The sequence below is a fragment of the Acipenser ruthenus genome, chromosome 30, assembly GCF_902713425.1.
Source record: "Acipenser ruthenus chromosome 30, fAciRut3.2 maternal haplotype, whole genome shotgun sequence".
Classification (NCBI taxonomy): domain Eukaryota; kingdom Metazoa; phylum Chordata; class Actinopteri; order Acipenseriformes; family Acipenseridae; genus Acipenser; species Acipenser ruthenus.
The window spans coordinates 2144920-2158210 of NC_081218.1; the positions used below are offsets into that span (position 1 = coordinate 2144920).

A 13291-nucleotide genomic window follows, 5' to 3' on the forward strand; every position below is an offset into this window, starting at 1 on the left:
ATTTTTTTTTTTTTTTTGGCCAGCCCCTGCAATTATCTTGCAGCGGCTACTAAGTACCGCCCCACCCCCCCAAAAAACATTATATTTACGACAGCTGGCCTCTCCGTCCTTTCCATCTCCAGGCAAACGAGAAAGGCTCGGTTTGCGGTTGTGTCAGTGAGTAGTGAAGATGGCGGTAGGTGTCGTGTGATGTTGGTGGTTCCTTCACTGCAGTTGTTTTCATGCATTGAGATATCTGTAGAGGGTACGTTTGGTTAATAGCATGTTGCGTGTGTGTTGATTCGGCATTTCGATTCAGCTTAATGTTTTAAGGTGTGTTTGAGGGGTTGCTGGAAATTGCCCAAAAATGGGCACTGCGTGTAGCGCATGTTGTGATTGACTGCATGTGAATGCTTGCAATTTTATAAACACACACGTTATGGACTTTAGTAATGCACATTACTAATATTTTATGAAAGATTATCTATAAAATGTTTAAAATAATTTTCTGCAAAACGAATACGTATTTGTTTTGGGTTAATTTCGCTTGTGCATTAAAAGGGCACGCGGATTATTTTTTTAAATATAAATTTTTTAAAAAAATCCTATATTTAGTCTAATTACACAATTATTACTCGGTATTTGAAACGGAGTTTAAGTTTGTGTGTAATATTGCGAGTTTAAGTGCGCGCAATATTAAAGATGGATTGGTTTGACATTTATTTTTAAATAAGGCCGCGTTAGTCGTGTGTGTATGTCTACTGGGGCTACAATGTAACGTTGAACTTTAGTCCCTAACTATAGCTACATAATGTTCCTTTTTATGCTAGACCTCTGTTTTGAGACAAGTAACGGGATTAAATGGCAGTAAAACTGCTCACATGTTTGTTTTGACCCTTCAGCGATTCACTATGTTTAAGCATTGCTCATTTGCAGACCTTAAATAATGTCATCACCCTAATTCGCGTGACAGAAGCTATCTTGGTTTAATGGAGTCAATAGCAGGCCAAACAACGCAGACTTTTAGCATCACCCGTTAAATCCCAGGCGCTCTATTTTGCGTGCTTAGTCATGAAGGACGCCCCTACACACATGAAATTCATATGGTAGGATAGAAGGCTGTTTTTAACTGTTATGAAACTACTGTCGTTTGTTTTCAGACTCTGTACACCTATCCAGATTACTGGAGGTCATACCCAGTGTTGATCGCAGCCCAGTACAGTGGAGTGCAGCTGAATGTGATTTCTGGACCCCCTGAGTTTGAACCACAGACTGGCTGCAGAACAGATCACTTCCTATCCAAGTTTCCCCTTGGAAAGGTAGCTTTTTTTTTCTTTATTTTTGTATTTTTATATTGTAGGCGTTCACCATATTGAGCTTTATACATTCCGGGATGGAATTAAGTTTCCAGTTGCATAGGTTTGACCTGAGGTCTGGCTGAGGTTAATACATAGATGAGCTTGTTACTAATGTACCAGGGCTAATCAAGCTGGTATTAACACCTGGAATGGGTGAAACTGCTATACAATATGAGTCTTATTTCCATCCATGCATTTAAAAAAAACAAAAAAGTTGAAAGTTTAAAAAGAAATACCTTGATTAGGGGTGGGGGTTGATGCATTAGGGCAGCAGTGTGGAGTAGCGGTTAGGGCTCTGGACTCTTGACCGGAGGGTCGTGGGTTCAATCCCAGGTGGGGGACACTGCTGCTGTACCCTTGAGCAAGGTACTTTACCTAGATTGCTCCAGTAAAAAACCCAACTGTATAAATGGGTAATTGTATGTAAAAATAATGTGATATCTGTATAATGTGAAACAATGTATAATGTGATATCTTGCAACAATTGTAAGTCGCCCTGGATAAGGGCGTCTGCTAAGAAATAAATAATTGTGCTCTTTGGGCTCCAATGTGTTCAGTTATCTTTTTATCCCATCACTTTTCAGGTCCCAGCGTTTGAAGGAGAGAACGGTTTTCTTATTCACGAGAGTAATGCCATTGCCCACTACGGTAGGTTTGAAATGATTAACATCACCGCCGCAGGTCTCAATTTGAATATCTGCGCTTTCCAAACTACAAAAAAAAAAAACAGCTGTTTCATTATTGCCAGAAGTCTACATCATGATAAAATGATTCATGCCATTGCACCAATGGAAATAAGACAGCAATGGAGATAGGACTCCTGTTCCATAGCTGTTTCTCCCATTGCAGGTTTTAATAAAGCTTGATTAGCAGCAGTGTGTGGGTAACAAGCTCAGGTGTGTCTCTTCCTCCTTGTAAAATCAGGACTGGATCATAACTGCTGTGCAGTGGGAGCCAGTTTTCTCTTGTGAACATACTGTGATTGAACTGATAAATTACTTGCAATGTAGTGCAAGACTCTGAACACAAGAGGGCGGCATTGGCACAGTAATGCAAAAGTAGTTCAAGCAAGAGTAGCTGCCATTGCTCAAGAGTGTCTGAACTAATGCATTTAGTATTAGTGGACCTTGGAAGGTTAGGCTAGCGAACGATCCCTGCAAAGGGATCATTTGGTACTGCACACCGTTACTGCCTGTGTCCTGGTGGTGGCTGAATCAATGATGATTTCACTTTCAAGCTGAAGCTGATGCTGAATGCAATTGAAGCAGGATTACTCTGAGATTCAGCCAGCCGCACAGGAGGTAGTTTTGACGAGTGAGCGAAGCACAACAAGTTTAATGTTCAATTGATTTAACATTGTGGGAGTTGCATTTTAAGTAGTTTTTTTTTCTTTGTGCATTAACGGTTTCTGCACGTGTGTGTATACATACATACATACATACATACATACATACATACATAAAATTGCATTTGATAGAAATGTTAACATCTATCGAAATAACTATTGCTTTTATTTTAATCTGAATGTTAACCCATCCAGTCCTCAATTTTCGAACTGAAGAATACATGAGAGCAGCAACGTTTTTTTGACACGTTTTCCTACCTGACCTCAGACTGGGACCTAGGAGTCCCGTGAGGTTCGACCGTGACTTCAGACGGCATGGGTTAACCATACATCACTGAGAAGGTCCCGCCAGGACTGAAAGGGTTAAGGTTTATGATTTTAGGTTGATAAAACCCATCCAGAGAAAACACATCCCTGATTTTCCCCTCATAAACACAAATGTTGACACCTTGTCCAGGTATATGCTACTTAATGAGTAGTGAATGGCACCTTTTTTTGTTGTTCTACATGTTATTAGATGCTACAATTCAGAAACAAAGTCTCCTTATGTGTTCTGTCTTGGTGGCTGTCTTTCTCCAGTGCAACTCCTTTCGGGGTTGAAAACCGCTTGCTAGAAGTGAAGATGGCTACTCTAACTGTTCTTGATGCCAGATCGCTACTTTCCATTATTTGTGGTGACATTGTTCCAAATACAGCTGTAATGACTTCAGACAGGCAGTGTAGGAAATAGTCAGACTTTTCTAAGCTTTAAGAACTCCAAGATGAGCTGCCTTGTGGAATAAGGACATGGTTTACAGGGATGGAAGTGACTCCCAGTGTGTAGCAGTATGATCCATTCCTTGTTTTACTATGAGTTTAATAAGACACACTTGAGTCTTCTTTCCATCCCTGAGATACTCGACTGGTGTTGGCATGATAGGCTGTAAAGATGAGCAGTGACTTTATATCAGAGTAGAAGTCAGAAAGGGGAAAGATGACCTCTTGCCAATTTACAAAAAAACCCCCCAGAAAACAAATGCTCGCTGTTTTTTAACCTTTTAAAAAATACCAATTTACAGCAAAATGCTTCCATCTTCAAGAGCAACAAACCTCAAAGGGAAAACATATTAAACTATTCAATAATTATTTTTGTATTTGGGTTTTTTTTGGGGGGTTAATTTCCTGGTCTTCCTACCAGATTGTTTTTGTATAGATTGTTTTACATTTACCATTTTCCTGGATTGCGTATTGTGGCTTTCAGTCCATTCCAATCCAGGAATGTAATCCAAACAGTACAAGGATTGGGAATGACTTGTATTACATAGCAATTTTAACTAGATTTGAATGTGCTTGATTAGCCACAGTGTACAGGTAACAGGCTCGGGTGTATCTTATTAAACTTATAGTAAAACCAGGAATGGATCACACTGCAATGAAATGGGTCTTATTTCCATCCCTGCAGTACCTTCATTATTGATTTGCACAGTCCAGGGCCTTGTTTCTGCCCTCGGCAGGTCAATTGACTATTGAAGGACCTGAAGGTAGTATTGAAAGAATCCGTAAACGAATATCCAAGAAGACTAGAGCGGACCCAAGGGGCTGTGTCTGGAAATGGCCTTGGACTAACTATCTAGTAATGGAAGTGTGCGTCAGAGTTTCCAGCCTCTGCACTACGTGCTGGCCCCCTGCCTTCCTGTCCCCGAACAGGAAGTCTATCTGTTATCAGGATGTCCTGTTCTTTACAATGGAGCCGCTCTACGCCTTCACTGGGAGAGCGCAGGAGAAAGAGCCTCCTCCCAGCTCTCCTCTCCTCCAGGGAATACTTCAACCAAACCCTTCGATTCACCCACAAAGCGAAATCGCTAGCGCAAGCTTGAAAAGGAAGACAACCGGCTATTGTTAGATTTATTTTTGCAAGGAGGCTGGGACTTCTAGGGAGTCTGTTTAGCTGATTCTTTTAGCTGGTTCTCCCACACAACCTGAAATAACAAGGGCACAATGCGTGGTCAAAAACTGCCTGCTTCAACAGCTTAATGCTGCCACTTACGAAGCACAAAATAATGTCTAATGTATGGTTTGTTACCAGGTGGTAGTCTGGTTTAATTGACTTACAGATTTCTTAAAGTGAAAATTAAAGGCGAACACACAAGACCCTTACTTTCCCTAGACTTGTTCCTAGATCATTTTCCCTGGAAGTCCCAGCTCCCAGTCTAGTCCAGAGATTGAACAGGGACCGTATTCAATTCCTCCCCTGGTGTGAAATTTGAGTGAACCAACTCTTGGAAATGTACTCTCAGTACCAGCTTACAAGTTAAATTTATATGGGGCGATTGCCACAAAAAGGCAGGGTAGCCGTGTGGTGCCTGATTGTCCATCAGTTCACGCTTTTTATCCACAGTAGCATCATTTGAGATGCATCAGTTGGTTGCAAACGCGGATAGTATTTTGTATTGGTCAGACCTTTTAGATAGTTCTCTGCTTTTGTTTAATCTCATTTAAAAGGTTCCCGAGGGAAGAATAATAGCCTTTGTGCACGGCATCCTAAGGACCCATGAGCCATAGTTGGACAAATTCTTTTCCTTCCTCCTTGATTCAGTACAATAGTGCTAGAGAGAGCGGAGGTGTGGGCGCTGGGCTGTGCGGGGGAGACTGCATGGCTGCTGTTGAATCATCATTCATCATTTTTAAAGGGCTTGCCTTGACTGGATCATAAAGTACTGAGTCTCCAGAGATGGTGTGATGGGGAGGGGGGTCCTTCTAGTGCTGGAGGTGGCTGTGGTGCTGCCTGTGCAAGCAGGGATGTTTTAAACATGAGTCACGGAATTAGTCAGGCCAATTTGTGTTGGCAATTGTCGGTTTTTTTTTTTTTTTTCCTTAAATATGCAATGACAGCAAGGATTGAGACCACTACCCTGAAATATAAGGATTTGGTTTAGTTCTGGTCTGTTGCTGCCTCTAGACTTCTAAGATGTTAATTGGGATAAGCCTTGAATTGTATTATTCATATTATATTTATACAATGCATGACACCCGGCTGTACACACATACCTCTGAATAATTGTTAGCAGCAGTGTGCAATAAACTTGTTTACTGATCCACAGCAATGCAATTTTTTTTATCCTTGCACAAACATTTGTTCATCCAAATAGGACACTTTTTCTAAGGTTATAGCTTAGAATGAATGTGAATGTCTTAAGTCTTTTTGGATAGCTTAGTTGCTTGCAGTATGTTAACCAGAGTCGGAGCTTTTAAATTAGGTCTATAAAATCTGACAGTGTCCCTTGTTTCTCTACAGTGGGTACCGATGCTCTGAGAGGCAGTGGTCCTAAAGAGAATGCCCTGGTCCAGCAATGGGTGAGCTACGCAGATGGGGAGCTTGTGCCCTCCGTCGCTAATTGGGTCTACCCAACCCTGGGAGTCACAGCCTATAACAAGCAGGTACTGTTCACCGAAACTGAAATGAGATGCTTTCATAGAAGACAGTGAGCGGAACTAGAGTGAATTTGATCACGTGTGCTTAACCTACACTTCAAAAAAAGCCATTCGAACATGAACTTTTTTTAATTAGAAAAGACTCCTCTTAGAGGTAACCTCCCCTTGTATACAAAGCATTCACAAAATGTACTGTGAATTGAAAAAAAGACAGTCCCATTCGGACTGAAGCCGAGTGTTACACGTGCAGCGATTTGATTGTGGTGTGATTTTTTTTTTTTGTTTGTTTTTTGTTTCTTTAACCTGCAGACCAGTGAGAAAGCACAGACGGCCCTGCAGGGGGCGCTGTCCTTCCTGAACGAGCACCTCCAGACCCGCACGTTCCTGGTAGGGGAGAGGGTGTCGCTCGCTGACATCACTGTGGTGTGCGCCCTGCTGCTCCTTTACAAACAGGTGAGTCTCCACTGACCTGCCCGGCCATTCTCTGCAATGCAGAGCCTTGAGCAAGGATGGTTTTAATACTGCCGTACATGTGACGCAATGTCTTAAGATTCAATGTTCCACCATCACGTTAATTTGACTAAAGATTCCTAACTTTAAGCACTTGACTCTCTGGCTTCAGAATCTGCGAAAGCCATCTGAATGCTGTAACTTGGTCCAAACTAAACAATAGATTTAATATAGGATTACTAAACTATCTATCACAGTTGCGAGATAAGTTGTAATACCATGTGGAAGCTTTTTTGCACAGTTTGAACCTCTCAATGTCTGGGAGACTCAACGTGCAAGATCTTGATCCAGTATTAGGATTCAGATACTTTGTTCCGTAGCATTGAATCAATCGACAGCATGCTGGGGAATAACATTAAAATTGATAATATGCGTCAATACTTCTGGTCCTTGCTGTGCCTCCCGGTCTGTAAGAACATAAGAAAGTTTACAAACGAGAGGAGGCCATTCAGCCCATCTTGCTCGTTTGGTTGTTAGTAGCTTATTGATCCCAGAATCTCATCAAGCAGCTTCTTGAAGGATCCCAGGGTGTCAGCTTCAACAACATTATTGGGGAGTTGGTTCCAGACCCTCCAATTCTCTGTGTAAAAAAAGTGCCTCCTATTTTCTGTTCTGAATGCCCCTTTATCTAATCTTCATTTATGACCCCTGGTCCTTTTTTCTTTTTTCAAGTCAAAGAAGTCCCCCGGGTTGACATTGTCTATACCTTTTAGGATTTTGAATGTTTGAATCAGATCGCCGCGTAGTCTTCTTTGTTCAAGACTGAATAGATTCAATTCTTTTAGCCTGTCTGCATACTACATGCCCTTTAAACCCGGGATAATTCTGGTTGCTCTTCTTTGCACTCTTTCTAGAGCAGCAATATCCTTAGCTTGTAATCTAGCTCTCTCTTCTTTCTTTCTTTCTTTCTTTCTTTCTTTCTTTCTTTCTTTCTTTCTTTCTCTCTAGGTGCTGGATCCCTCCTTGCGCGAGCCCTTCTCCAACGTCACCCGCTGGTTCTGCACGTGTGTGCATCAGCCCCAGTTCAGTGCTGTACTGGGAGAGGTGAAGCTGTGCGAGAAGGCTGCCCAGTGCCAAGGTAACTCGGTGCACTAAATGCTACAAATTATGGCAATTTATTTTTAAAAAACAAAAGCACGGAAGACTGAATCATGATGGAAATTGTGTCTTCCATCATGATTCAGTCTTCTGTGACCTTTTTTTTGAAAATCTAGTTTCCTAAATCTAAAGTAGCCTGCAGAACTTCAGCATCGGTCGATCGATCTGCTAATTCCAGATGTGATTGTGCTTCACTTTGACCCTGTTTTACTGTGCAGGCTACAGATTTTGTTGAAATTGCAGCAAAGATCAAAAATCCAAGGCAATTCAAATGGTCACACTCGAGTAAAAATGTGTCCACTTGAGCAGTTGCAGTGTGTACAGTAGTTTATCCCTCCCTCTAAACCCTGAAGTACAGCTATTGAAACTAGATGGGCGTTTCCTTACCCTGCAAATGGTGATTACGCTTCTAGAACTGCTAACAATATCAGTGTGTGCTTCATGGAGATTCTTTTAGTATGAGGACTTATTCCTAGAGTTTTATTGTAGTTCTGTATTTACCTGAGTTTAGCTGAGCACCTCCTTAATTTTTTTACAGTTAAAAAGGATGTAAAAACTCCAAAGAAAACTGAGCAGAAGACCGAGGAGGAGGCAGATGCCACTGAAGAGGTGATGGCAGCAGAGCCCAAAGCTAAAGACCCCTTCGCTGCCCTGCCTCAGAGGTCTGCAAACTCTTTAACCCTAAATTCAGTTTTCTTTACAGGGATGAAAATAAGGCTCTCGTTGCATAGCAGTTTGTTCCATTCCTGGTGTTTTGCTATGAGTTTTAAACACCTGAGCTTGTTACCTGTACACTGTGGCTAATCAAGATCTTATTAAAACCTGGAATTTGTGAGTTGCTATGCAATAGGAGTCTTATTTCCGTCCTTGCTTATAGATCAATTTCCAAGTCAGATTGAAAATCCATTTCTGTTTTTTGGGGACAAAGTAAAACACAAACCCAGTGAGGGTAGTGCTGACTTTCGCCGTCTGTGCTGTGCCTGCCTTTGGGGACCGTCTCGCGTCTTTCACTAGCACTGTAATTCACTCTGAGCTGCGTGCGTGTTTCTCAATGGTTGAACATGTGTCGGTGTGGTTTATTGTGGAAAGTGTCCTCTGCGTGCCAAAACAGGAAACTCTGTTCCTTCCTGTATTGTAAACTCTTAGCCCAGTACAGTTAGGAGTGCAACTCAAAATAGAAGCAGGAGACTGAAAAACAGCCCAGAAATGCAAAGAACTTTGTAAGATAAAGCTGATTAACCAGGGAATTTTAAGGATGGGTCTAAAAGGTACTTAACTTTAAAAGCGAATTAACTTCTGGATTTACCTGGAGAAAGGAATTTGTTTAAGAATATATCCCAATGTGAAATGCTGTAGTAGCCATAGTTCTGTGTTTTAAAATGAGAGCCAGCATTCTTCCATTGTTACTTTCAGTATATTGAAAACTACTATCCATGCTTTTATAAATGGGCTTACAATTACATCAACATATATAATTTCAAGGTTTCTTTTTGTATTGCTATGTAAAACCTGAACCTGAAATTCTGTGGACTAGGCAGTTTCAATCCACAGCTGCTGCCAAGCCTTTTGCATCACCCTATAGAATTAATTAAACAAATTTTACTTCATAAAATCAAATGAAACTCGCTAAATAGTTACGTTAACATATTGAATTACACACTGCTTTTGTAGTTTTCCCCCCATATGCTTTAATGAAAAATGGACATTTTGAAATCAAACATTAAAATACTGTACTACTATTATGGCTTCCGGTAGACTTTTGCAATATAATTTTGTAGCTTTTTTTATTTGATTACATTATGTCAAATAAAATATCTAAATTGTTTTTTGATATCCATCTCTAATCTCATATCTTTAATGGTCTCAATCCTAAAATTCTATGTGATGCATAGCTTTTGCATATAGCTGTATAATCCCTTGGGCTTGCTGTTTTTCTAACCTCTCCTCTCAATCTCTTGTTTGTTGTGGAGAAGCAACGCCTATCCTGTTTGCCTGCCAGCCTCCCTCCTGCTCTTTATTCCCAGCCTGCATATCTCTCTATTGCAGCCCCTTCGTTCTGGATGAGTTCAAGCGCCAGTACTCCAATGAGGACCCCCAGACTGTAGCTCTGCCTCACTTCTGGGAACACTTTGACAGGGACGGCTGGTCTCTGTGGTACGCAGAGTATAAGTACCCCAATGAGCTCGGCGAAGTCTTTATGAGCAGCAACCTTATTGCAGGTGTGTACAGTGCAACACGGCAGCCAGGCACCTGTCTGATGGCGATTTGGGGTTTTTATTAGACAGCGTGTCGAGGTACTTAACATTATTTTACGCCATTAAAGTTTCTAAAATACTGCAAGTTACTTTTAATATATTACTGAATGTTGCAGGGAAGGAAACAAAAATCCCATTGCATAGCAGTTTCATCCATTCCTGGTTTTATTATGAGTTCAAGACATGCCTGAGTTGGCTGCCTATACACTGTGGCTGATCAGGCTAATTAAGACCTGGAATGGGGGAAAAACTGCTACACAATAGGAGTCTTATTTCCATTCCCGAGTCGGGAGTGTAACTTTTAATGCCAAACCATTGCTTCCACTACTACTAGCGATCTGTATCTATTTCCATGCACTTTAATTACCAGCCTATTGGAGTACAAGTCTTCAGGTTTGGTGACGAGGGTGCATACACTAAAGCAGCCCTTCACAGCTAGCCAGTTACCACATACTGGAAAAGGCAAGATCGAGGGCTACAACAGTATAGATCGGACAATTGTTGCTTAAGGTGGGATTGCATTGCATGTGAGAGAGTACTGCAGAACTCTGTTTACATTCATGCATGATTTCGGTGTGTGTGTTTTGCATAGAGGCAGGATGTCCGATCAGGCCAGGAATATATATTTGAGCAGGGGTGGCCAACCCTGGTCCTGGAGAGCCATCATCAGTGGCTAAAGACCTGGGGGCCATCCCTGGTTTAGACAGTAGGTTATCGTAGAACTAACCTAGTCGGATTGAAAAGAAAATGTCGCTCTTCAAATCTGTTCCGACCAGTATTATTCCTTGAGTCTGGAGGTCTTTTTAAATAGACTACTGGAAGAAAAAACAGTAACTTAACCAGTTCAGATTGCTATGTTGTGATTGAACCCTGATCTCCTGACCCTAGCTCCTCCGGTTACACGTCAGCTCATTTTTAAGTTAGCCCATTTGAACCAATGAGACAGCCAGTCAAGAATTAAGCCTTGCAGCATGACAGGATGTGTGTCATTGTGGTACATCGCCACGCCTCTGTGTGCGTGGTGGGATTTGGTGAATCCAGGATCTCCCCTAACCTCTTCTCCCCCTTCCCCCACTGGTGGGGGGTCTCCAGGCATGTTCCAGCGTCTCGAGCGACTGCGCAAGAACGGCTTTGCCAGCATGGCTCTCTTTGGGAAAGACGGCGACAGCTCCATCTCTGGGGTCTGGCTCTTCAGAGGGCAGCAGCTGGCATTCGAGGTGGGTACTAGCAAGTTCCCTAAAGCTAAGGGAACATGGAACCACTTTGTGGCTTGGAACTTGGTTTCAGGAGACCAGATTTCAGGCCACTGCACAGCACACCAGGGGAAGACTTCGGGTTTGATGCAGCAAAGTCACCTCAAACTAGGTCTTCGGGAACCAGGTTTCAAGCTATTATTCCTGAAAATGGTTTAGTGATTCCTCTGCTTTCACAGTGCTGGAGAATAACCTGGTTTGGGCCTCTTGAGTGAAATAGCCACAATAGAAATTCTGTTTATTTGAACAAGTACGATATATACAAGTAGGTTTTAAACAAATTAAACACCAGAGCTTTTACTTTCCTTGGTTCAAGCTCTGTAAATTTGGAACTGCACATTCTGTCTGATTGGAATGAATGCAAGAGGTTTTCCAGTTCCTATGGAATTGTGATTAGAGGGTTTTGAAGTTAAGACAGACTTGAGTTTGTTACCTGTACACTGTGGCAAATCAAGCTCATAGTAAAACCTGGAATAGGTGAAACTGCTATGCAAAAGGAGTCTTACCTTGCTTGTATTTCAGCTCTGTGATGACTGGAAGGTGGATTATGGCTCGTATTCCTGGAGGAAGCTGGACCCTGACAGCGAGGAGTGCAAGACCCTGGTGAAGGAGTACCTGTGCTGGGAGGGAGAGTTCAAACACGTGGGCAAGCCCTTCAACCAGGGCAAGATCTTCAAATAAATGCCCACAGCCAGCCATGGTGTTTAGAAAAGGGTGATCGTAGTCGATCAGTTTCTATTGTGCACTGTGAAAAATGTTTCTTTTGTGTTATATGCCTACAATTCTTTCTATTTTTGGTGAAACATAACTGTAAAATACGCTGTTGTGCAGGGTTTAAACCTGCATCTAGGTGAGACTAAATGTAATGTATTAAGTCTAAGGACATTGATGAAAGGATCATAATCAGGGACTTGCATGTACAGTAAGGTTCCATGTCGGTTTGAGTGTGGTTTGTGTAAAAAACGAATGCCTTGCTGTTTTACACTGATCTTCATGCCCTGCACCGAGAATGGTTGCAAGATTGTTTACAGACTTGCTCAATGCAGAATGAAACCAAAAGTCCCTTATCAGAAACATTCCTCCAGTATTAAATATTTGCACTGATTAAGTTAGCTTATTTTCCTATTCAAGCACTGCATGGCTGTCTACCTCAAAACAGAAGCTCTTAACCCATGTTTCTTATGCCCTATTATAATGAACATGTCATAACATATGAAAGATGTTTACAAATAGTACCGCAGATGAATTAATAATTAAAAAATATATATATAAAATGTTTATCTGTCTTTATTCCTGTGAATACAGTTGTGTGCATGACCATGTGATTTGCTTGTTGTATTTAAGCTAGAATACACCGTGATTAGTATGGTGTCGGCTTTCAAGTCTGTCTGGCACTTCCAGCATCCTTTCTGCACTGCGTATTGCCGAGGTCGTCTTTCAGATAATCCCTTGCATGTTTTGTTTAGTGTAGTACTGTTAAACTAGCTGGATTAATGTACATTTTACGGAGTTTGCAATCATTTGGAGTCCTTCTGGGATTGAGTTATCAATATTGTCACATGATTTTTAAAATCATGTAAATCGGTGTTTCCCAACCCTGGTCCTGGGGACCCCCTGTGTCTTCTGGTTTCCCAACTGAGCTCTCAATTAACTAGACCCTTCATTGAACTGATCATATGCTTAATTAGACTGTGACAGGATGGACCGAGGTTTGAGACTCAGAGACAGTGTAAAGTTCAAAAATAAAGTTTTTAATTCACAAAAATCCAAAATAAATAGGCACAAGGGCCAAACAAAAAGGTTTTAAACATAAAATACAAACACAAAACAAAACTTACAAAATAAAGCTTCCAGGCTGGGCGTTGCCTTCACTGGAACCAAACAACAAACTGAAAACACAGCACACACAAAAACACTCTTGCTTCTTCTGGAACTCTCCTTCAACTCTCTCCCCTAGCCAGGGCCTCTCCCCTGGCTTTTATTCCCTGTGGCTGGAGCCCAATTATTCAATAATTGCCGATTAGTCAATTAGGGCTCCAGCCACATTCTCACATGTTTTCCTGGCAGGGAGGAATTTTAACC

General features: G+C 41.6%; 1 protein-coding gene across 1 annotated transcript; it reads left to right on the forward strand.

The window, feature by feature from the left end:
* The first annotated feature begins 39 nt into the window (after positions 1 to 39).
* On the forward strand, positions 40 to 12483 carry LOC117394557 (elongation factor 1-gamma-A-like). Its single transcript, XM_033992884.3, has 10 exons — positions 40 to 175; positions 1140 to 1298; positions 1922 to 1985; positions 5957 to 6099; positions 6403 to 6546; positions 7552 to 7681; positions 8240 to 8363; positions 9748 to 9920; positions 11049 to 11173; positions 11732 to 12483. Exons 1-10 carry the CDS (start codon positions 170 to 172, stop codon positions 11888 to 11890), a joined length of 1227 nt encoding a protein of 408 aa, XP_033848775.3. The 5' UTR covers positions 40 to 169; the 3' UTR covers positions 11891 to 12483.
* Positions 12484 to 13291: the final 808 nt, after the last annotated feature.

What these genes read in the sequence shown, in the direction of transcription:
- LOC117394557 (XM_033992884.3), top strand. An exon ending in TAATGCCATTGCCCACTACG is followed by an intron (nt 1,986 to 5,956) that starts GTAGGTTTGAAA and finishes GTTTCTCTACAG; the next exon opens with TGGGTACCGATGCTCTGAGA. An exon ending in TGCTGCTCCTTTACAAACAG is followed by an intron (nt 6,547 to 7,551) that starts GTGAGTCTCCAC and finishes CTTTCTCTCTAG; the next exon opens with GTGCTGGATCCCTCCTTGCG.